Source organism: Macaca fascicularis, chromosome 14, assembly GCF_037993035.2.
Source record: "Macaca fascicularis isolate 582-1 chromosome 14, T2T-MFA8v1.1".
NCBI lineage: Eukaryota > Metazoa > Chordata > Mammalia > Primates > Cercopithecidae > Macaca > Macaca fascicularis.
The window spans coordinates 53,806,831-53,832,446 of record NC_088388.1 but is presented as its reverse complement, the minus strand read 5'-3'; the positions used below and the strand labels follow the sequence as shown (position 1 = coordinate 53,832,446).

General features: G+C 35.1%; 1 protein-coding gene across 14 annotated transcripts in view; it reads left to right on the top strand.

Moving 5' to 3' along the window:
- The window catches only part of USP47 (ubiquitin specific peptidase 47), a 116,158-nt gene extending 91,620 nt beyond the window's left edge, over window positions 1-24,538 (top strand). For all 14 annotated transcript variants that reach the window (XM_065528545.2, XM_074014290.1, XM_065528542.2 and 11 more), the window contains 12 exons: window positions 1,850-2,057; window positions 3,862-3,977; window positions 6,022-6,141; window positions 7,932-8,709; window positions 13,346-13,521; window positions 13,882-13,962; window positions 15,300-15,415; window positions 15,775-15,893; window positions 18,144-18,274; window positions 20,298-20,345; window positions 20,436-20,566; window positions 21,411-24,538. In XM_065528545.2, coding sequence (XP_065384617.1) covers window positions 1,850-2,057; window positions 3,862-3,977; window positions 6,022-6,141; window positions 7,932-8,709; window positions 13,346-13,521; window positions 13,882-13,962; window positions 15,300-15,415; window positions 15,775-15,893; window positions 18,144-18,274; window positions 20,298-20,345; window positions 20,436-20,566; window positions 21,411-21,585 — 2,199 coding nt within the window. In that variant the 3' untranslated portion in view covers window positions 21,586-24,538. The remainder of the gene's footprint in view (window positions 1-1,849; window positions 2,058-3,861; window positions 3,978-6,021; window positions 6,142-7,931; window positions 8,710-13,345; window positions 13,522-13,881; window positions 13,963-15,299; window positions 15,416-15,774; window positions 15,894-18,143; window positions 18,275-20,297; window positions 20,346-20,435; window positions 20,567-21,410) is intronic.
- Window positions 24,539-25,616: the final 1,078 nt, after the last annotated feature.

The following is a 25,616-nucleotide window of genomic DNA, read 5'->3' as shown; positions in this document are numbered from 1 at the left end:
GGAAGCAGTGATGCAAAAAGTTGAGGAGGAATATACTGGTCCATAGTCAGATGCATTACCCACTCGGTCACTGGCCCGTGCTCAAGGAAGAATATTCTAAGTAGAGTGAACAGCATATGCAAAAGTGCTGAGGTGAGGAGATGCTTGGCACGTTTAAGAAACTGAAGAAAGGAGCCATACGTTTAGATTGTTTTAAGTGAGCACAGAGTACCATAAAATGAGATTAGAGGTTTTGTGAAATAGAAGTTTGCATTTTGTTCTCTAAGAGTAGTGGAAAGTTATTAATGAGGTTTGAAAGGCAAATGGGGTCACGCTGTTTCACCAGATCATTCTAAATGTCATTTATGATACTTAACAAATTAAAGTTTTCCCCTTTCCATATAAGCATTAACAGAATGACTGAAATTAAACCATCATTACCTAGAGAAAAAAATTGCATACTACATCATTTTGTGTGTAGTTATAATGGAACCAATAAAATAACTAAAAATAACACACAAGATAGCTGACATTGTTTCTCAAAGTGTGATCCAGCACAATCTGCACCAGAGTCACATTCTTATTAAAAATGCTAATTGCTGCAGATGAATCAGAATTTCTCTGTTGGAGCCCGGGAATAGGCATTTTAACACATATATCAGGTGATTCTTAGACATAGTCAAGTTTGAGAATCATTTATATTATACATCTGGTCCTGCATAGCACTTATCAGTATTGAAATTTTACATTTAATTGTTTGACTATTTTAATTAATATTACTGTCCCTCACTAGACTATAAGCACATACAAGTGCAAAAACCATTCTGGTTTTGCTCATAATTTTATTTTTAGTATTCTTCCCTGGTATATAGAAAAGCCAAAAATGGTTGGGTATGTTGAATGGATAAATGAATGAACAAACATTAAGATGTATGGATGGCTCTGGATTTGCCTCATTTTGGTAAAAATTCTTTAAATATAATGGTGGACTGCAAGCATTAGTCTTGAAAATAGGAAGTGTGAAAGTTTGCAAATAAAAAGAAACAAACAGAAGAGAGAAATAAGTCAATCTTATATGCCAAAACTAGAGCTTCATTGTTGGGGGTGGGAGTTGGGGAGGAGTAGAGATCAATGGGGATACACTGAGCCTTACAAGTCCTTCTTGAAAATCGTAATCACAACCTTAAATGAACATTGAATACTTCTAAGCAATCCTACTATGTTTCTCTAGGAGGCTTATTTCCTATCAAGAGAGTTGTTGCAACCAGGGTATGTCATCTATTAGTGACATAAGCTAGAAGGAAATTTTATGATAGAAATTCCTATACCATGAGCTGTAAGTATTCTGGAGGCTAATATTGAAAGGGGATATCTGGAGAGGAATGAGGTGGCACCTGAGAGACAGAAGCCATACCCTTTGTGATGGCTTTATGAGACATGCTGTCCTCCTGTACTTAGATTGTTACTAGATACATGAATTATCAATTCTACTCCAGATTGGATTAAGAAAACAAAAGATGCATATTCTAGTTGGCTGTTCGGTTGTTTTCTTCTGTGTTTCCAGCTTAGTTGATTACGAACAATTGTTATAATACATTGATTTTGTTTCTACATCTAAAGTTTATGAAGTTTACTTTTTAAAAACAAAAATGTATTTAGTACATGCTTTATATGATTTGAGGGATAATGAAACATAATTATTTAAAAATAACATTTAAGTTGTGCCTGTAACTTTGATGTCTTTGATGCAAATCATAAATGTGTGGATTTTGTTAGGGCCTATTGTAGTGTTATTACCCAACAGACTAGAACACTGTGTATTTATATATGTATATATATTTTTTCTTTCTGGGGGATTATTTTCTTTTAGATGATGGATTTAGAAGAGGTAATACCCCTGGATTGCTGTCGCCTTGTTAAATATGATGAGTTTCATGATTATCTAGAACGGTCATATGAAGGAGAAGAAGATACACCAATGGGGCTTCTACTAGGTGGCGTCAAGTCAACATATATGTTTGATTTGCTGCTGGAGACGAGAAAGCCTGATCAGGTTTTCCAGTCTTATAAACCTGGAGGTGAGCAGTTTTACACTATTTTTAGTTTTACTGTACTTAAAATGTTCATGAGAAAGTTTTTTTTTTTTTTATTGTAGAAATGAACATAATTTAAATTTTTCATATGGTCTTAAAATGTAGAATAATTTTGACAGGTTGAGAAGTACTCAGCAACAGCTTGAAATTAAGTTCTAGATTACTTGCAAAGAGTTGTATGCATAATTTTAAAAACAACAAAAAAACAGCAAAACTTCTAGCTTATGGTCTTCAGTGGGTTTTTTCTTCTCCAGTGTGCAGTACAGAATCATTCTGGATGCTGTCAATCCCTAAAGTTATCAATTGCTCTCTTAGGAAGATCTCTCTTTCTCTTTCTTTCTCTTTATAGAGAAGACCTTCGTCCAAAAAAAGTATATTCCCATAAAGTCTTAGAAGTCGAGGCTGTTTTTCAGGATTTCTTTGGAAGGATGGATTCATTATCCCATCATTGTCAGCATTTAAAATTTTTCTTCATCCTCTCTATTTCTACAGGTCCCAGGGACTTCAGCTTTTCTTTCTTCATTAAATCTATCACATTTACTCAGCACATTGAGTTTTTTGTTTGTTTGTTTGTTTGTTTGTTTGTTTTTCCTTTGAGACTGTTTAGGAAAACTAGAATATCATGCCCCTAGTTTTCCCAGAGACAGTTTCCCTGTAGACAGTTACATGGTCTGTTCATGTCCAGAGTTTTCTATAATTACCATATGTAAATTGTAACAAATAGAAGAAAAGCAAAATGTTTATATAATTTTACAAAATCCTTACTGTTGTGTCTTGACCCTAACTCCTTTGCATCAGTGGTTAGTCAGAATTCAGACTTAGGTTTTCTGTGTTTTTTTCCTAAAAGTTGAACTTACAAAACCTTATTCTGCCCTTTTACAATAATATTCATCTGTGGATCCTGTATATCTCCTTTTTAAATGAAGGCCTCTCTTTACAGAGTAGGTTAGATATAGTATTCTTTCAAGGAGTCTACCTCTCTTAAGTGGGAAAATTTTATTTCTGAAAACCTTATGATGCCTACTTCAACTTCTAAGACTCTACCCTATCTATAAAGAGTCCCATAAGGACATTTCCTTGCTTTTTTTTTTTTTTTTTTTCTTTTTGCTAGACAGGGAGAAGAATGATTAAGATATAACATGAGTCAGCAGTAATACCTCTTATTTGAAAGAGAACTCTAAATGCTAGTGTGGATTGTAAGACTTATAAAGTAGTCTTTATTCATTAATAATTAAGATCTTAGTGGAATATTTTGTCAAATTTAGATTAACAACGTAGGAAAAAAACTGAGGGTTGACATAAAACAGGTTAAAACAGATACAGAATAACTATGTATGAAATACAGTGTTTGAAGATCATTTATTTTTCAAGTGATTAAGAGTTTAGTTATAAACATAACCTCCTGAAAACAGAAGAGAAGAATTTGGGATTAAATTTCAATATAAAGGATTTAAGTGAGAAAACAAAGGCATAATCAGAACAGTTTTTGTGTGGAATTTTCCTTGGGATATAGAAAATATTATTTTGAGGATAGGAAGTCTTTGATGATGAACAAGGTCTTGAGTGACTTAATAAGGGGTTTGTTCAAAAGCAAGCAGGAGTGCTATGTTGCCTTTAGTATTTGTTTTGCAGTATCTGGTGATTTATATTTATTCAGTGTTGTTGTTTTCATCTGTACTTGGAAGTTTGGATTTTTCATCTATTAGAAACACTTTAAGAATGCATTACTCATGTGAAATACATTAAAAAATAACCTCCAATTATGTGTTTATGTCTTCAAATGTGACAGAAGTGATGGTGAAAGTTCATGTTGTTGACCTAAAGGCAGAATCTGTAGCTGCTCCTATAACTGTTCGTGCTTACTTAAATCAGACAGTTACAGAGTTCAAACAACTGATTTCAAAGGTAAGTTTTAAAAGAGGTCTGTAAATACATTTTTGAGTGCCTGCTGTGTACAAGACACTGTGTGATAGTTATGAATAAGATACATGCTCTACCTCTAGGAACTAATATTTGTAGTTAGGAGACAACTATAGTTAAAAGAAACAGATTGAGTAAAGTGTAGAGGTAAGAAAGTGTGAGGCAAGTACATATAACAACTTACATGTGTTGGCTAGATTATCATAAAATACGGGACTGGAAATATAAATACAGTTTATTTCATGAAGAGCTTTAAACAGTAAACACGAAAGTTTGGGTTCCTTTTTGGTGTAGGCAATAAGAAGTCGAGTTTTTGTTTTCGTTGTTTTTAAGCACGGCAATGCTGCATTTAGTGTCTGGTGACACTAGATTAGTGTTCCACATGCCTTGAGGGGAGTCAGGAATGGAGAGGAAGAAACTGTTGAAATAATTCAAGTGCAGGTGTATGACTGGAAATGAGAGAAGGCATAGATTCCAAGAGAGAGAGAATCTGTAGGACTTGTAATTGTTAAATGTTGGGGTAAAGTAGATGCACCAATGACCTGAGCCAGGGGTTTCAAACTTGGGTAACCAGAAAAGTAGGGATACATTTAATAGAAATAGAGGAGGAAGGTGAGGGTGTAGACTTGACAGGGAAGGTGATGAATTAAATACTGGCACCGTTATATGAGCTAGTGATAAAGAAAATAGGCTCATTCAGATATTTTGAGCTGGAAAAATATAACAATGAAAACATTCAAATTTTGGAGGGCAAAAGGATTAGTCCACACCAGACAAATGATTATCATCCTTTCAAGGGTCCTATACTCTGCAGAACTTTGAGCATACAAACCAGCAAATTTTGCAGGGTTCTCGAACCATAGGTTAATATCCCCTGGTGTAGTGGAAGTTGTTCCATAATTACAAGTCGAGTCCAGTTTTCAGTCATTCATCTTATGGTAGTCTTGTCTTTCATCTCATTATCTGGGGTTGTAAATACCTGTTTAACAGAGTTGTAGTGAACATTAATGAAAAATAAATAAATGCTCTGTGGAAAAAAATTGTAAGGTATCATGTAAGAGTTGGTGGTTATTATGTTTTAAAAAAGTCTGTATTTTGACTTCTATATATGACTTCTAACAATTTTGCTAAAGTAGTAACCAGGAAACAAATCATTTTTTGAAATTTTGTGATGAAATTGCTTGTAAATGCATACTATATTGTGATAATATACTGTATATTACATTTTAAAAATATGAATGCCAAATGTAAAAAAATTTAGTTTAATGAGCACTCACACATAATACAAAAGAAAGAGATACAATAGTTTCTTCCCCAAGAAGTTAATAATCTTATTGAGAAAAATATGTCTATAGAGAATAAAGGCAGTCACAAAACATCATGTGAACAAATACAGTATTTTTAACCAGCCTGCTTAAGAATTAGGTATTTATAACTGATGACCTTTGTTGCATTGAAAATAGTGTTCTTTTAAATGATGTAGTTTTGTCTGCTGCTTTCATGTAAAATTTATAAAATGACTCCAAAAATTAAAGATGTGGACTTTCAGAATAACTTAAAATTTTACCTACTAATCTTCTCATTTTACACAAAGGAAAATTGCTTATTGCTTTGATAAAAGTATTGACAACTATTCACAGACTACAGAAGGGCCCGTCAAAAGCCAAGAAGTTCAACGTTTTGATACCAGCAGTCAAAAAGTCAGTTATACAGTTTCTTTGGAATCATATCACTCATTTACTTGGCAAGTTTGAGAGGAATAGAGTTTCTAGGAGAAAATCCTTACCTTTCAAATAGTTTCAGAGCATATATTTATCAGTGGTACTTTGTTCTCCTGATTTGCGGCATAATTTATGGCTATAACTAATTTTTCCCTTCAATTGTTCAAAAATTTTAAAACCTCTACTAAAATTATTTTTCTCTCTGCTGCTTTTGAGAAGAACTCAGCAGTGTCTTGCTTTCCCATATTTTTAAGTCAAGCAGAATTATTTTTGAAAGAGTACTTTTTATTAAATTGCTTTCATTATAGGCCATCCATTTACCTGCTGAAACAATGAGAATAGTGCTCGAACGCTGCTATAATGATTTGCGTCTTCTCAGTGTCTCCAGTAAAACCCTGAAAGCTGAAGGATTTTTTAGAAGTAACAAGGTATGTCATTTATTTTTTAATTACTATTTTCATTATAAGCCTGGCCTCCACAGCTATTCAACATCTGTCTGGAACTTAATTTAAAATTCTCAACCCAATAATTACCTTCCTTTGTAGTCAGGTCAGGTTAGCCTCCTTTCTGTCCTGTGAATCAGTCCTACTGGTTCTCCTCTTCTTTGCCTTTGTTCATATGCACTCCTACCTGGAGTGTTCTTCCTCCTCTCCCTGTATTTTTTTGTTTTTTTGTTTTTTGTTTTTTGTTTTCAGTCTCCAGTTTAGTCCTACCTCTTTGGTGAAGCCTTCATAACCATTTCTGTCCACAGTGATTATGTCCCCTGGATTTTGTTTATTCTTGAGCTTGTCCCATAAAGCAGTGCTTCGTTGTGAGGGTAAGAGGCATACCTGGTATAGAGAAAATTATAATCTTGAGTTCACCCAACATTATTCCCTTTGCCTACTCATTTTTCTCTGTTGGAAATGAGAAAGTTCATGTTAGTCCTCTTCTTTTGTCTTGCTATTATTATGTGTTTCATCATTTATCATTTTTCATATATGTTTTTATCACTTTCTAGTCTCATTCATCTTAGTACAGTCTAGTCTTTTATCTCATTTAACTTTTTAATATTATTTTATTAATAATATGTAATTTTTATTCACCTACACTTCTGAAACTTTTGTGTGGTGGGGGAGGGGGGATGTATGTGTATGTGTATGTGTGTGTGTATATGTAAAACTTTAAAATCTCTAATCCCCTCCAATACTACTTTAGGGTAAGAAGTGCCGTAGGGATCTAACTTTTCTTGTTTCTTAAATGGTTAGCGTACTGGTTTCAATTTGTAACATTTACTGAATAGGATAATTATAGTGTTATCCTTTTATGCAACACCCAACATGCTCTTTATAATTGCCAAATTTATGCCAAATACGAATTTCATTTTAAAAAAAGATGTATTATGGAAAATTTCAAACATAAACAAAAATAGAGAAAATAGGGAAAATAGAGTGACCCCCCACACATCCCCATCACTCAGCTTCTACAGTGATCATCTCTTGTTTCATCTATAATTTAACCACCTACTTCCCCTAGATTATTTGATAAACTTCTCCAAGATCATTTCATCATTTCATCTATAGATAATATGAACATATATCTAAATGAAGAGAACTTTAAAAAAAATGACAATTACGTTATATACCTAAGAAATACCTTAATATCAGCCAATATCTAGTCAGTGTTCAGATTTCTCTGATCATCTTAGAAAATTTTTTTTCTGTAAATTTTCCTGTGTCTTTTTTGTTTGCTTCCTTGCAGTTTATTTATTACAAAGCCAGGTCATTTGCCTATTAAATTTTTCCATGATCTGGATTTTGGTATTATATTCACAGGGTGTCTTTACACATGTTCCTGTGTCTGTAATTCAGGCTAAACTTGGATTTCCTAAAGGTGAAAGATTTATACAATCTAAAGAAAAACCAGAGCATTAATTTCCTAAAGAGAAGGATATATAATACAACTTTCTGAAATTGGACAACCCAATAAACAAGTTGTTTATGTGTATGTGTATGTCCATGCCCTCTATCTTAATGTAGTCTTCTGGCTAGTTACAAAGACATATGAGCCTAATATTTATTTTATTCAGTCTGCAAAACAATACAGTGTCCTTCAGAAACTTTATCATCACACGTTTTGTAACATAACTGTGTATTGTCTTGTCTTAATGCAATATAACGATGATGAATGAGCATGTCACTAAAATTAATATATAATAAAACTGTGACTTACCATGTAGGTGTTTGTTGAGAGTTCCGAGACTTTGGATTACCAGATGGCCTTTGCAGAGTCTCATTTATGGAAACTCCTGGATCGGCATGCAAATACAATCAGATTATTTGTTTTGCTACCTGAACAATCCCCAGGATCTTATTCCAAAAGGACAGCATACCAGAAAGCTGGAGGCGATTCTGGTAATGTGGATGATGATTGTGAAAGAGTCAAAGGACCTGTAGGAAGCCTAAAGTCTGTGGAAGCTATTCTAGAAGAAAGCACTGAAAAACTCAAAAGCTTGTCACTGCAGCAACAGCAGGATGGAGATAATGGGGACAGCAGCAAAAGTACTGAGACAAGTGACTTTGAAAACATCGAATCACCTCTCAATGAGAGGGACTCTTCAGCATCAGTAGATAATAGAGAACTTGAACAACATATTCAGACTTCTGATCCAGAAAATTTTCAGTCCGAAGAACGATCAGACTCAGATGTGAATAATGACAGGAGTACAAGTTCAGTGGACAGTGATATTCTTAGCTCCAGTCATAGCAGTGATACTTTGTGCAATGCAGACAATGCTCAGATCCCTTTGGCTAATGGACTTGACTCTCACAGTATCACAAGTAGTAGAAGAACTAAAGCAAATGAAGGGAAAAAAGAAACATGGGATACAGCAGAAGAAGACTCTGGAACTGATAGTGAATATGATGAGAGTGGCAAGAGTAGGGGAGAAATGCAGTACATGTATTTCAAAGCTGAACCCTATGCTGCAGATGAAGGTTCTGGGGAAGGACATAAATGTATGTACTTCAAAAGAAAAACGGTCCTTGTAACAGCATCAGTTTTTCTGTCAGTTTATTTAAATTTTCAGTTAAGCGTTAGGTACTTAGTTCTAAGATCATTTGTAACTTTCTGGATTATAAGATAATTGACTTTGATTTTCAATGCAGTTATAATGAACACTGTTCTTAGACCTGTGCAATAAATTAGATGGTAATTATATCAGAACTCTGAGATAAGAAGTAAAAAAAAAATAGTATTCAATATTAGGAAGGAATTATTATATAATTACTAAGTAAAAAATTAGGGAATATATTAAAAAGTAAATAATATTTTTTAAAAGCTGAGACACTTTAGAAAATTTGATATTCAATGCCCAGGAAAATGTTTTATTTCTACATGCTCTTCCCTCTCTCCATTTCCAATGCAAACAACAATTCCCTTGCTATATACCCTTAAAAAGTCCATAATTAACTGGGAAAGTCAGAGAAAGAAAAAGTACTCTTAAAATTTTTTTTGTTACTTTGAAGTAACTCCAAAGCAAGAAGTTACTAGAAATTCCAATGCATAATCTCAGAAAGATGGAAGAGATCTGAGAGTTTGGGCATTTGGCATAAGCAGTAACAACAAAAACCTTACAGCATTGTATGAGACTTAAAATAAAAGAACCTTTATAAAACCTTAGACTAAGACCAGCCAAATAATTAGCAAGACAACCAGGTTTAAGATATAAAATCTTTCTTCGAGTGTAAAAGAGAAGTAGCTGAAAATGTAAATACTTTGCATTAGTTCTAACAAAGAAAATATTAATATTACCTCCTTATACTTTTATATTTTAGTTTTCAAAATACTTATTCGTTCTCACTTAAAGCTTCTCCAAACTTCATAAAGCAAACATTAGTATCCTGATATGACAGATAAGAAAACTGAAGCTCATAGAGGATGAATGACTTGCCCAAAAGTGTATATATAACTAGTTAAGTGGGACCATTACTAGAATTGAAGGCATCTAATTGTTCCTTTTACCTTTGGAAGAGAGTACCACTCTTTATCCATCCAGTCATCCATCCATCCAAGTAACATTTTCTAAATCCATACTAGATGCCAGGCCCTATGTAACTGTTAGCAGTAGAGATGACTGAGATGCAGCCTTATGCTTCATCTTATGGGGAGGAGGTGCACAGTCACCCACTCTAAAAGTTAAGTGCTGTGATGCTTGTAGTCTCAAAATTCTATCTGCTAAAAGGAAGTAGTAGAAATTATGAAATAATACAAGTATTTAAATTTGTGTTTTTAACTAGTTGGGTTAAATAACACTGGAATCATATGACTTTCATACATATATCTTGCAGAAACTCAAGTGTGAAAATGTGGATTAGCAGAACCAAATAGAGGGAAATCATATTATAATAATGCTTTAAATTTCTATGGAGCATTTACCTCATAAGGCTCACTAGCTTACATTATTTCATTAGTTCTCTTAACAGCAGTGTGAAATTGATATTGTTAGACCATTTTCAGTGATGACAAAATTGGTCAAACAGATTAAGTAATTTGCCTGCAGTCACATAGCTAGTCGCTCACACTGCTAGAGTGAGACTCAGATATCATAAGCCACCACCCCATAGCTGCTACCACTGTTCTTTCCTTGCCATCTTAGTAAAGGAAAAATAGTAGTAACTACTCTGCTTTTTTACCATACTCAACCCATCAAGGACATTAGAAAAATTAAAAGTAGTTCCTCTTTAGTAAAAAAGGTTGGAAATTTCTCCTAATTGCTTTGTTTTAGAATGGTGTGCTAAAAATTTGACTGGGTGATAGTCTCAACCGTAGGAAGAATTCAATGGGAATACTTAGAATTATAGTTTGAAAAGTCTCATTTCCATCCTAGAACAGTTAATAAAATCTTTTAAATGGAGAATATTGGCCATATTTGTAAATTCATACTAAGCTAATTTACTAGTGTTGATTGAAATAGTAAACATGGTGAAGAAGAGAAACCATTCACTACAACTTATGTATTTGGGCTTTTAGAAGCCATAGAAAAGGTCTTGTTTGAAAAGAAAATGTGACCCTGGAAAATGCCTTCTCATGTGTAGAAAACTGGTTTGGAGATAGGGCAGTAGGGATAGCAACTAGCAACCGGGTTTTTCTTGAGTCTGTACTAAGACTGATTCATTGCAGCTCCTCAGTCATCTGGAAGTAGGTCCCTGGGAAAACATGTGGATGATGAGTAATAATACACATTCTTCAGAGTGATAAAATGGCAAGGAAGAACATGTAGACAATGAATTTGATATTTGAAGAATGATGCGCTGTGCACAGTATAGGCAGTTCACTCAGGCAGTAATCAAACTGTATTTAAAATGATGGTCCTTAAGATAGCAGTTATAATCCAGGAGTGTTACAGTGCCTCACACCTGTAGTCCCTGCAGTTTGGCAAACTGTGAGAGGACTACTTGAACCCAGGAGTTAGAGACCAGCCTGAGCAACATAGTAAGGCCCCGTCTCTACAAAAAAAAAAATTTTTTTAATTAGCCTGTAGTTCCAGCTACTTAGTAGGCTGAGGTGGAAGGATCACTTGAGCCCAGAGGGGAGAGGCTGCAGTGAGCTATGATCGTACCACTGCACTCCAGCCTGGGCAACAGAGCAAGACCCTGTCTCAAAAAAAAAAAAAAAAAAAAAAAGAAAGGAAAAAGAATAAAAGAAGAAATACGTAAGAGAAAGGACAGAAAAAGGAAAATCATAAATATATTTTAAGGTTGTTCTGTGAAGACAGACTCTTCAGTGTGAAGAGGTAGATAGGAAAACTGGTGCAATGGTAATCTAAAACTACAAAGTAATTATAGCCAATAAATTAACACTCTTTGCCAAAGCTATGCTAAACATTTTACATGTATTGACCCCAGAACACAATTTTGAGATTTAAATACTGTTATCTCCATTTTATAATAAAGGTAATTTAAGTACAGAAAAGTTGAGAAGTCAGAGTCACAAATCTAATATATGAAGAGGAGCCAGGAATTCATTCAGGCTAGGCCATCAAATTCCAGAACCAGTTGGTCGTAATCACCATATTAAGCTATACCAATAACCAACAAACATTTTTGTCTTCCTATGACACGACACTACTAGAGGTTAGGAAAGAAACCAAAATGGCAATAAAAGCTTGTATTTGAGTAATGCTTTAGAAAAGACTTTTACTACATTTGTCACAACAATGTTATATGTTATGATCACATGGGAAAACTGAGGCTGAGGGAGATTGGATGACCTGCCTACAGCCATTTATCGGAGTAAAGTGACAAAACTGAAATCTAGACATAGGCTTTCCATTTCTAATCAAGTAATTTTTGCATTACACCCTTCTATTAAGAAATTTAGTACCTTGTTGGATAGCATAGACAAGCTTGTTTGCCATAAGCTGGATTATTGACATAGAGAGAGGGGCACTCCTTAAAGCTTAAAAAGTGACATTTTAAACAAATTAAGAGAAAAACTGTCTCAAAACTCAAAAGGTAGATAGTCAATAAAGTTCATCACCCTCTTCATATTTTCTTCTAATTTGTACTTGTCACATTTTCTATTAATGAGCCTATATTTTATAGCTAGGAAAACAATCAACATTAATTTATTCAAAAAGTCATCTGAGAAAAATTCAACCCAAGTGTTGCTATGACATGGGAATGTAAACCAGGAGTATTTTAAGGTCTCATCCTTTACCTTCCATGTAGCTTTAGCAGAAAAACCAGACCTAACATGGAGGGAACCTTAGAGCCAGGGAGGTCCAGTGGCCGGAGGCAGCAAGGCAGCCCTGCCTTATTAACTGAGAGTCCGGTTTCTGCTTTCTGCTACAATATGAAGACCACAGTCAATAGAAGCATTCCAGATGTGTCCTCATGAGTGGCTTATAAAATTAGAGACAAAAGATTAAAATAATAAGCATTAGAGAAAAACAAAGCTCATCAAAGATAATCCTATTACAATACCAAGAGAGCTTAAATTTAAGCCGGGAAGAGGTAAGAGTTTCTGATCCATTTAAATACAGTTCCTGTTACAGCCCAACCACATGATAAATCAGACATCTTAGTATGCCAGTTGTGACATTTTTTTCTAATGAAAATCTGAAAATTAAATAATATTACTAACAGTTGTTGAGGCAATCATGCTGTATTTGGCACTGTGCTGAAAGCATGATAAATGAATTACCTCACTGAATTCACATTGCAACACTCAGGTGGGCACTATTATCATCTCCATTTTTCTAGTGAAGAAATGGAGGTACAGAGGCTGGTGTCCCATATAATAAGTAAGCAGAAGAAGTGGGATTGGAACCACCAGTGCTTACACTATTACTGTGTAGAGCTAGAAGTGTATGTATTTTAAAAGAATTCCTAGAAGCTTGTTTTTGAGTTTGGCAACCTAAACAAACAAGCACTTAAATAGCTCAGAACATTTTAAGCTATCAAATAATACCTATCAGAAACTCTGTGTCCATGTTTTTTGTCCATTCAGTGTGGTATATTAGCTAAAGTCTAACTGAAAAGGGGTACTTTTTCCTGCATACAGTATAGTAAAAAGTATATGATCTGTTTTATTTATACTCAGAGGTTTCTTTCACATTTTTGTTCCTGTTTTGTTTTTTTTTATGCTTAGGGTTGATGGTGCATGTTGATAAAAGAATTACTCTGGCAGCTTTCAAACAACATTTAGAGCCCTTTGTTGGAGTTTTGTCCTCTCACTTCAAGGTCTTTCGAGTATATGCCAGCAATCAGGAGTTTGAGAGCGTCCGGCTGAATGAGACACTTTCATCATTTTCTGATGACAATAAGGTTGATTAAAATAATCTTTGAGTAGTTAGAGTCCATTTTAAATGATAGATTGGAGAACAGCTTTTACTACTTCCAAGTAAGGTGAAGTAGATACACTGGAAGGATTTTTTTTTTTAAATGATTAATGGTAATTTGGGGGGTTTTTTGTTGTTATTTTTCTTCCCTCATCTAACAAACATTTGTGAAATGTTAACTGTGTGTCAGTTACTATTCTAGGTGCTGGGGATTCAGAGGTAAAATATGTGCCTTTTCTCAGAGAGCCTATAATCTAGAGAATTTTGGAAAGTTTAAAAATGGGATGAGAATGGGTTATTTATTCTGTTGAGGCAGCATGTCTAAAAAAATGTTTTTAACTTATAGATTACAATTAGACTGGGGAGAGCACTTAAAAAAGGAGAATACAGAGTTAAAGTGTACCAGCTTTTGGTCAATGAACAAGAGGTAAGTAACACATTTAAGAACAATATAAGGTTACTTTTTACAGTTACTAAAAACATACAGTGTAGAGATTTTATTCATAGTCATTTTATTTCTCTGAAGCAAAGGTCAGCAAATTTTTTCTGGGCCTTGTAGTTTAGCAGGCCATACTGCCTCTGCTGCAGTTACTCACTTCTGCTATTTTAGCACAAGGAGCCATAGACAATAATAAACCAATGAGGTGGCTATGTCTCAACATTTTATTTACAAAAGTAGGCAGCAGTGAACTTGGCCCTCAGGCCACTATTTGTCATCCCTGTGCTCTAAAGTATTGCTGCAAATGCTGAAATGAGACAAAATTTTCCTGCTTTTAAAAGGAAAAATTTTTTTTTCTTTGTGCTTGCTTTCTGGAAACAATCATAATGCTACAGGTGAATAGCAGTTGAAAGTCATTTTAGTATGTAACAAGCATTTATATAGCGTCTACTGTGTGCTTTAGGTGCTTGCAAATATTAACTCATTTAATCCTCATCAATTAACTAAGATACAAGCAGTATTTCTTATTCTCATTCTATAGATGAAGAAAGTGAAAGTGAGGCACAAAGAAGTATTTCTTGGTCAAAGTCACCACTTGTAAACGGTGTGGGTTAATGATCTAAACAGGCTGTGTTTTTTAAGGAATAATAAAATATTTTAGTCCCTGTGGTATACTAGCCTTACCACAAATACCCAAAAGAATAAGGCAAAGATCATATTTTCAGAAGGTTATAACATCCTACTATTACAACATTCTGTTATAACATGTTATATCATCCTATTGAACAACTAAACAAATGTGAAAACCATAAATTTATCATAAAATGCCTTTATTCATACAAGATATTTTAGCTGGCACCTGTTATTTCTCTTAATGTGACCCATTACAGTCATTTTGACTTACATATTTCATCTGAGTCTGTGGAAACTGTGTCTCTTTTGAGACAATTGGTTAATGTATTTGGAGAATTAGTATACATTTCCCTCATTTTAGTCTATAAAAGTGGTTTGTTTTGCTTTCAAAATTATAACTATTATAAGAAGGAAAATACAAATGTGTTATCCTATTTAACCTTTACAATGACTCAGTGAGAAAGATACTGTTCCCAATTTGCAGAACTGAGACAGATTTTAAGTAAACTTGCTGAAGATAGCTGAGCTCATAAATAGTGGAGCTAAGGTTTCAGAAAAGGGAGATAGACTCTGAAACTCAGGCCCTTAATTGCAAATAAAATGTTTTGGTAATTTTTATTTTAATGTGTTAATATTAATGTATTTAATTAATGTGTAATTCACGCTCTGATTGTTTGTGTTTACATTTCTAGCCATGCAAGTTTCTGCTAGATGCTGTGTTTGCTAAAGGAATGACTGTGCGGCAATCAAAAGAGGAATTAATTCCTCAGCTCAGGGAGCAATGTGGTTTAGAGCTCAGTATTGACAGGTAAAGTAAAATTAATGTCATCAGTGATTTGAAGAAAGACTGTGTGGTCAGTTGAAATGAACTGGTATGATTTTCTAAAACTGGGAGAATTAAAATTTCCTGTACTATTCGGAATTTTAGTACGACAGATTAGTTTACAAGGACTAAGCAAGAGTATTAAAATTTTGTTTGGGTTTCCTATAGAGGATTCTAAATTTGAATTACTAGGAACATTTCTTTATTTCCCCAAATTTTAACAACTCATTATTTGACTTTTATATTTGAACATAGTTCATTTTTCTTTGGTGTCAGTTTAGTGTCAATCTTTAAATTGAGAGTTTCAAATTATAGTCATTTTAAATGTCTTGTCACGTTTGTAGGTTTCGTCTGAGGAAAAAAACGTGGAAGAATCCTGGCACTGTCTTTTTGGATTATCATATTTATGAAGAAGATATTAATATTTCCAGCAACTGGGAGGTTTTCCTTGAAGCTCTTGATGGTATTTTCAATATTTTTGGGGGGAAGTATCAGTTAGAAATACTCTAGAGCTAATAGAAGCCTATAGTTTTTAATCAAATAATGAGTTACGAGGAATCTAATATACGTTACAGTGTTTTGTGTTATATTAAGCATAACGATATCCTTATTGTGGATTGATGTGATTCCTACCTACGTCTTATCCCTGGAAGTTTTATTTTCTTCCCCTGTGTCCTTGTGTAACTGCTTAAGTTGTTTGTGAAAGAATAATCGGTGTCTTTCAGCCTTCTATCTTTCTCCTATCAAATGCTGCCATTTGCCTTTTAAGTATTCTTTTTTTGAATGTTGAGAATATTAATTCCCCCTTATGAGGAAATTACAAAGTTAGGTTTTTAATACATTTTAAGAAAACTCTGCTATTATTTTTTTAGCCACGTTTGTTCTTTAGTTTCTTTTTTATTATTATGGCTTATTTTGTATTGAGGACATGGTACTGATAATTTATCAGAGACTCAAGAACAATGACTATTTGTGTCCTAAGCCAGGTGGCTTAAAGAATAGAAGTGTATTGTCTCACAGTCTGAGATCAGGCTGTCAACAGGGTTGGTTCCTTCTGAGTGCTGTGGGGGAGAATCTGTTCCATACTCTCTCCTAGCTTCTGTGGTTTTGGGCTATCATTGGCAACCTTGGCTTGTAGATGCATCACCCCAGTCTCTGCCTTCATCTTCATATGGTGTTCTTTCTGTGGGCTTGTCTGTCTGTATTGTTTTCCCCTTTTTCATAAACCACTAGTCCTATTGGATTAGGGCCCACCCTGAAGACCTTATTTTACCTTGAGTATCACTGTAAAGACCCTATTTCCAAATAAGGTCACATTCGGAGGTACTAGGGATTAGGATTTCAACATGTCTTTTTGTGGGGGGCACAGTTCAACCCATAATAGTGACCTTGAGGAGGTCCAAGTAGCAGACCTGTTTGTCGCACCTCCCAGTTTTCATTATCAACATTGGTACATTGAAAGTATTGGTTTTTGGAGGGAGGCTCTGGGAGGAAAGTTGGCTTTTAGAAGATCACATCAAGGTAAACAGCTAGTTCTATATTCTTTTTTTGCTGTTGCTTAGGAAAATTTTAATTTTCCTTTTCTTCTATAGAAAGTAAAATGTCAATTCTGGATATTTTGTTACAAGATTATACTAGTTTTTAGAGGGCTCAATAATACTAACACCTCATGTATTTCAGGCTGCTTCAGGTCTAATTCAACCATAAATTTAAATGGTTGAAATTCTGATTGACAAGTTAAGTTGGGAGGTAAGGAACAACTAGGATACCATCTACTATGGTGTGTAGGCAAGTGCTCCAGATTGTGATTTCTTTGAGTATCTGGAGTCTTAGGGAATAATCACTGTGCCTGGGTAAGTCGGGAAGAGATCATAAATGACAAAGAAGTCACCCTTGTAAGGATTAAGTATATTAGCAGAGATGGATTCATCTGAAAATGGTACTAGATGGTGGGTGCCTGCATCAGTATTATTTCAGTATATTTTCACATCAAGATAGTTGAGTAAGAAATGTCATGTGATTAAATCCAAGATATATTTATTGACCTGTAAATTGCCAGACACTGCAATCCCTTGTGCTACAAAAATGAGTAAGAACCACTTATTGCCCTCCAGGTACACACAATCTGTGGAAGAAACAGAACTGCAAACCTGTCATTCTAAAATAATAGGTACTAAGGGACTGAATCAGTAGAAGTTGTTCTTGTGTACACCAGAGAGAAAAGTGACAATTGAGTTGATGCTTGAAAAGTGACATAATGTAAAAGTGACAATTTTGAAGAATCACTAAATTGGGGATTAACTGGAAAGAGAAGAATTAATAATAGCTTGAGTGAAAAAAAGAGGATAGAGTGAAGTCGATTTGATTATGATTTTAGATACGGGTAGTAGCCAATAGAGAAACGACGATTGGAGATCCAGAGAAGAGAGTAACTGGTAATGTAGCGTTCAACAGGAGTCAGGGGGGAGTGCAATTAGGAGTACTGGTTGAACAATAGTTTGAAGAAGAGAGGAATTATCTTTTGAGACCAGAGAGAAGAGAGTAAATATTTGATTCTCAAAAACTCCTTGGGATAATTGGGCTTTTTCTTGTGCCCACTTTTTAAGAGTAACACTTGAAGTAAATCTTTTTGTTTAGTCAGGCACTAAGGGAAAAGTCGATTTATGAACCTTCAGAGGAAATAGAATGATGGCCTAATCTTGCATATTCTTAGGGGTAGAGAAGATGAAGTCCATGTCACAGCTTGCAGTTTTGTCAAGACGGTGGAAGCCTTCAGAGATGAAGTTGGATCCCTTCCAGGAGGTTGTATTGGAAAGCAGTAGTGTTGACGAATTGCGAGAGAAGGTAAGTTCATTTTAAACAAAACATGTATCTTATGTTGAATATATATATATATCATAATATTTATAAAATATATAAACAATACATTTTTCCTGTGTTGCCTAAGAGAAAACCCTAGGAAGCAGTACCAAACACTGATGCAGCAACTTTTCTTTTCGGTTTCTGTCACACCTTGTGGCACACTGTGGTTGTTTAGGCTCTTGATTCTTTGAAAAATTACTTTGGCTCCTGGCCATTCAGAAGTGGATCCTCACTTTCTGTTGCTTGGACCAATTTTGTCCTAAGAAGTTAGAATTAGTTAGAAGTTACTAGATTGAATTGCTCTATGTCTCAAAAAAACAAATGAAGTAGAATTGTGTAGAGAATCCAGATAAAGGTCTGTTTTGCATTTTAAGATGGAATATCTAAGGATCTCTGGGGAAAGGGTGAATTAGTCAATCCGTGGTACCAGCACAAAGAGGATTTTGAAAAAGATTTATTTCCATACTTCATACTAAACACAAAAATAAATTCTAAATATATTAAGTTTATATATTAAAAAAGTAAATGTACTAGGTGAAAATATGTAAAATATTAAATACTAAAAATATTTTCATATTCCTGGAGAAAGATATTTGTAAGCATAATACCAGAAGCCAAAAAAAGAAACTATAGACCACATACAAACCTATCCTCAGCACAGCCAAAGAAAAAGGTATTTAAAAAGCAACTCATAAAGCTAAAAGACAGTAAACTAGGAGGAAATTATTTGAAACATGTATTAAACATGCTATCCATAATTTATAAGGAGCTACTACCTTAAGAAAAAGATGGAACAAATCTAATTTTAAGAAAGACAGCATGAATAGGCAATTTATAGAAAAAGAAACACAAATTGAAAGAATAACGTTATTTTTCACTTCTTAAATTGGTGAAGATTTAGAAAATCGAAAAATACCTAGAGTTCTCAAGGTTTAGGGGATACAGACAATATATACCTTTGATAAGTGTGTAAATTGATGTGACTTTTTTCAAGTTCAGTTGGCATCATTTGTCAGTATTTCAGATTTGCAATTAAACATCTGGGAATTTGACCTATAGAAGTATTTGCAGGTCAGGTGCCATGGCTTACTCCTGTAATCCCAGCATTTTGGGAGGTCAAGGCAGGCAGAACACTTGAGTTCAGGAGTTCGAAACCAGCCTGGCCAACATGGTGAAACCCTGTGTCTACTAAAAACACAAAAATTAGCCAACTGTGATGGTGCATGCCTGTAATTTTAGCTACTCAGGAGGCTGAAGCTGGAGAACTGCTTGGACCCAGGAGGTAGAGGTTGCAGTGAGCCAAGATTGCACCACTGCATTCCAGTCTGGGTGACAGAGTGAGACTCTGTCTCAAGAAAAAATTATTTATTTATTTATTTATTTATTTATTTTTGAGATGGAGTTTCACTCTTGTTGCCCTGGCTGGAATGCAATGGCGCGATCTTGGCTCACTGCAACCTCTGCCTCCTGGGTTCAAGTGATTCTCCTGGCTCAGCCTCCCAAGTAGCTGGGACTACAAGCACGTGCCACCACACCCGGCTAATTCTTTGTATTTTTAGTAGAGAGGGAGTTTCACCATGTGCAAGGATATATTCATGGAAGTATACGGTAGAGCTTTGTAACTGGGAAAAACTGAAAACAGTTTCAGTGTCCATCCACAGAAGATAAAATGTATATTGTTCAGTTATTGAAGAGCATGTGGTCACTTTGTATCCTATTCTTCTAGGAACAGAATTATTATATAGAGATATTAATCTAATTTTACATGTTTTTGGAACATGTGGGTGTAGTTTGTGTATGTATAGGAAAAAGTCTGGAAGGAATATACTAACTTGGTATTTCTGGGACATAGTATTTGCAGGGTGGCCGCTTCCAGCTTTTTCTTCTAATTTTTTTATATCAAACAGTTTTTAAACTGAGCTATTTCTATTGGTGGGGTAAAAGGAAAATAACTTTTCTAGGCAAGTTTATTTTTTAAGTGAACTCAAAATGTTTTATTTTACAGCTTAGTGAAATCAGTGGGATTCCTTTGGAAGATATTGAATTTGCTAAGGTAAAGCCCTAAGAATGTTTGCATCTGTGTATTGTGCATGATAAACACAGCTAGTGGCATGATTTATTCATTCACTCTTTTTCTTTTTAGGGTAGAGGAACATTTCCCTGTGATATTTCTGTCCTTGATATTCATCAAGATTTAGACTGGAATCCCAAAGTTTCTACCCTGAATGTCTGGCCTCTTTATATCTGTGATGATGGTGCAGTCATATTTTATAGGTAACATTCACAATGTTTTTGTTGCTGTTAGTAATACAGTTTTGGTGTGCATAAATATCTTATTTTCCATAAATATCTGTACTGTTTTTATGATATGGAGCAGCACTAATGAGTAGAAATACAGTGACAGCCAAGCATGATTATAATTTGAAGTTTTCTAGTAGCCACATTAAAAACAATAAAAAGAAACAGGTAAAATTAATTTTTAAAATATTTTAAATCCAGTATATCCAAAATATGATCATTACAAGTCATCAGTATAAAAAATCATTTATAAGATATTTTGCATTTTTGTATTGTACTGAGTCTTAGAAATATTGTATGTCTGTTATACTTCCAGCACATCTCAATATGAACCAGGCATATTTCACAAGCTCAATAGCCACATGTGGCTAATGGCTGTTGTATTGGACAGCACAGATGTAGAGGAAAAAGAATGCTCATTGGAGCCTCAGAGATCTGGGTTCAAAACTAGCTTTCTGATTTACCTAGCTCCTCATCTATAAAATTGCAACAGTGATGTCTACCTTGCAGGATTTTATGAGAATTAGAGCTATTGCATGTAAAATAACTGACACAGTGCCTGTTATAAATAGATGTTCAGTAATGATAGCTGTTACTACTGCTAATAACATGGAGATTATTCTCTGCCATTTTTAGAAGTAAGCAGTGCGTTCCTGTGATAAACACCTTAGAAATCTGGGACATCCCAATATATAAAATAATATTAGTTCACCTGTAACAGATTTCATTATCTTGCTGAGGAGCATCATAGCATTCAACATACATTAATAGAGGTGGCAGGCTCTACTGGCCTAATATGTGATTAATATTTTATATGTAGGGATAAAACAGAAGAATTAATGGAATTGACAGATGAGCAAAGAAATGAACTGATGAAAAAAGAAAGCAGTCGACTCCAGAAGACTGGACATCGTGTAACATACTCACCTCGTAAAGAGAAAGCACTAAAAATATATCTGGATGGAGCACCAAATAAAGATCTGACTCAAGACTGACTCTGATAGTGTAGCATTTTCCCTGGGGGAGTTTTGGTTTTAATTAGATGGTTTACTACCACTGGGTAGTGCCATTTTGGCCGGACATGGTTGGGGTAACCCGGTGACACCAGCACTGATTGGACTGCCCTACACCAATCAGAAGCTCAGTGCCCAATGGGCCACTGTTTTGACTCGGAATCATGTTGTGCACTATAGTCAAATGTACTGTAAAGTGAAAAGGGATGTGCAAAAAAAAAAAAAAAAAGCAAACCTTCTGTTAGAAAAGGGGACAGGGGAATGAGTAAACTTCTTCTATTGCGGACAAATGTGCACATAGCCGCTAGTAAAACTAGCCTCAAACAGGATGCTCATAGCTTAATAATAAAAGCTGTGCAAAGGCCATGAATGAATGAATTTTCTGTTTATTTCACTGATACACACATTACCTCATTGACAATTCAGAAGTAAATCCAACATGTGTTGACTCTTGGAAAGCAGCAAAAACAGGAGCTGAAGAAAGGAAATTCTTAGAACCAGCCGTAACCCAGTAAGGAATTGTGAAGTTGTGTTTTTATTTTGTTTCATTTTTTGCAGAGTATTAAGAACATTATTCTGGAACATCAAAACGTTTCCCTTAGACCGCTCCCAGCAGGTGGCAGCTCAGATTGCTGCAGTGTTGTAATTATAACTGATTGTACTTAAGTTATGGATGTAGAGAATATGTTTCATTCATTTATTCAGCATGTAAATAAAATTGATCCTGTTGAGTTATCATAATTGCAGTTCAACTATCTCCCATGGTTATTCTTTTCACGTATCATTCATTCTGTACATTTGTGTACATTGAGAAGTATAGCAATCTGTGTAAATGTAATCCTCAGTGAGGTTCCTTCAGTGCTAGGTCCCATAGGATTGTTGTTGCCCTTGTTAATGAGGTTTCTCTGTTCAGCGGCTTCAAAGTTTTTCTCTTTGTACATCTAGTTTTGAAGATTTACTTCAAGTTTGAATCTTCTAGAATGCTTGTAAGTCCAGTTTTAATTTTTAGAGTCAATTTGTAGTTACATGTAGTTTAACTTTTGGGAAACGTCTTAACATTGTTTTGAATAAACTTGCTAGTGAGGTCAGGTCATGGTACAGACTGATGCAGTCAACATGATTTCATTGCAGAGTCTATTAGTATCAGCAAGTTTTTGCTTTGCTAAATAAAAGTATTCAATGAACACAATTCTACATAAATTTTGAAATACCATCTAATTTATAAAAATCAGTAAAAAAAGGTTTTGGTAAAACTTTTTCATGCCAGATGCTGTTTACAACAATGAACATGCCAATAAAACATTTGTTCATTCTGTTGTGTTATTTTAGTCATTAAACTTCTGTGGATGAAGAATCTGGGTTAAGAATAGATTTGTCATCTTTAAATATAACATTTTGTAATGTGTATTGGATATCTCATTTCTACGATAAAGGTATATTTACCGTAAAGTTCTCATAAGAGAAATGAAAAGATGTGTTATTATCTAACTTTGGGGAATCCTGTATTTCAGATCCGATTTTTACCCTTTTTTTCTTATAAGAAAGATAAAATTAGAAAATACTGTCAGCAAATGTGACTCTGCCATTTGAATATAATCACTGAGAATTCCATAATGTCTTAAAAGTCTCCTGGAATCCACAATGAAAAAAAAAATCTTTTCTAGGTATTTTTCTGGCCAATTTTTATTTCAAAGAAGCTATAGCATTTAGCTAAACTTGACTGAAGTAATGTTCTGAGTTTGCATTAGTGGGATTGGTGATGGTCTCGGAAGAAAATTGGAAACACTTGTGATGAATTGTCTTTCAGATCACTTAGATTTTCTGATGTAAGAGGACGGCTATTTGGTTCTAATACAGGCCTGCTTACTTGGGATATAGGATTAGTAAATGGGGTTTCTGCTTTAAAGGACTGACTTGCTATCGCACAGAAGAGGCAGATTTGTAAACAAAATGGGCTTTGGAGTTTGGTCTGATTGGGTTTGGTTTAGTATTCCTGAGCGTAAATGGTAAAATTCTTCTGATACCCACTCTTTAGACTGTGCCTTCTGCTCTGTTCTTTGTTTGTTTTATGTTTAACTGCTGCTTATAATTGCAGGTGTATTACAGATACAAATAAGAGTAAAGAAAATATATTTCATTATAGAAAAGAAGACATTAAAAGCTTCTTGCTTTTCAGTGCCTGATAGAGTGAAAACACAATGTTGCACTTTAACAATTTCAATAAAAGCTAATCTGTGTCAGCCTCCCTCTGCTTCAGAGAGTCAGGTGAGCACCCATAACCTAACAGGCAGAGCCCTAGCAATGTGGATCAAGTTCCCTGAGCCCAGGGGCAGTGGAGGCTCATGATCTCTTATCTTTTGAGGCTGAGGTAGGTCACATGCAACAAATTGTGACCCTGCTCCCCACAAGTCATTCAAAGGTTTTGAAGAGCTTTTACCATGGGGCAGATGAACTTGTGTCAACCATGCACGAGAACCAAGTACCTGCGTTTCTAAGGCGGGCACTGAAGGTGAGGGGTGCATTCTGGCCAAAGAAACAAAAGCTGTGGTCTCAGGACCATGCCGTATGTAGCTGGTCTGTACAGGACGTGTATGTAAGGAAGAGCAGTCATGATAGTGATAGATAAAAACTGTGTGTGAAGCAGCCCTCACACTAAAGTGTTTGGTTATCTCTTATAATGTAAGGGAAGGTACTTTAAAATTCTTCCCAGAATTAAAGCGATGAACCCAGGCTCCAGTCAGAAAATAATCCAATGAAATAGACATTGGTTGCCACAGTTAGTAGTTGTATTGTGATACATCTAGAGGCCAAGAGAGCAGGAGAGAGCTACCAACTTACACTGTGGTTTGAGCATCATAGCATTGCAGTGTTGTTACTAAATCTGGAAGTGATCTGTGAATGTATGGAATACAATAAAATATTTTATTCTGGTTCATTTGCTAGTACTTCCTTTTTGATTGGATACTGTAGTTCTTCCTCTGGATTTTATTTTGTTCAGCGTCAAGGCCCTAATTTTGCAAATGTAGTCTAAACCACAGTACGTGGACTAGAGGATACTCTGAATTAGCAAGTTTTTTGTTTGCTAAATAAAACTATTCCATCTTAATCCTGTGTAATTTTTGAAAAACACCGACATTTTGGTCACTAGTAGTCAAAATCTTATAAGGCCATATGTCCTGAAAGGCAAAACTGTGTGTATGTGTGATTTACCAGGGAGATAGTAGGACAGTTTTTATGAGGGTTTCAAAGGAGTTTGTGGCCCAAATGAATCTTGTGGCCGCCTAGGTTTAGTGTACATGAAATTGGAAGATTCTCCTTGATTGTAGTTCCCATGGGGAAGAGGGAGGCTGTGATCATTTGGTTAGATACAGCATTAATTGTCACAACTTGACTTTCAGAAACAAGAATACTGCACAAACTCAAGCATGCATTGGAGCATGTGTTACTATTTAGGAAAGAGTGCAGCCATCAGTAGGTCAAGCTAGGAAGGCAAAAGAGAGTTGAGAGGAATGCTCTGCCCCTTCCCCAGGACAGCACTGCTGCTTTCCACCTCCTCACCAGCTCACCTGCACAAGAGAATTGGTCTCAACTGTGAGTGTCCGCTCACCAGGTCGGGAATTGTTACTGGACCCTAAAACCTTGCCTCACAGGTGGGCACCAAGCTCCCCTTCCCTCTGCTCTCCATGTTTCCCAGCTGCCCTCTCCCCACCTGTTTTCAGCCTCTTTTATACTGCTTAAGTCACCTGCTTGAAGAGTATGATTTATGGAGATAGAAATACCCAATGCTTACATTTTTTTCATAACTCTGCCAATTGTTTTGTCAAATGCATTTGTATACATGCACTGGGCAGTATAGTGCTGTATACTGTATAGGCACTCAAGCGCTGAGTGCAATCCTGTAACTTTTAAGTCATTTTGCATTATTAAGACAATCTGATTTTAAAGTTCAGTGGTTTCATTCAAAGCTCCCCTGAACCTCCATAGTGCCTCCGAGATGTGCTGTCCCTGGCAGC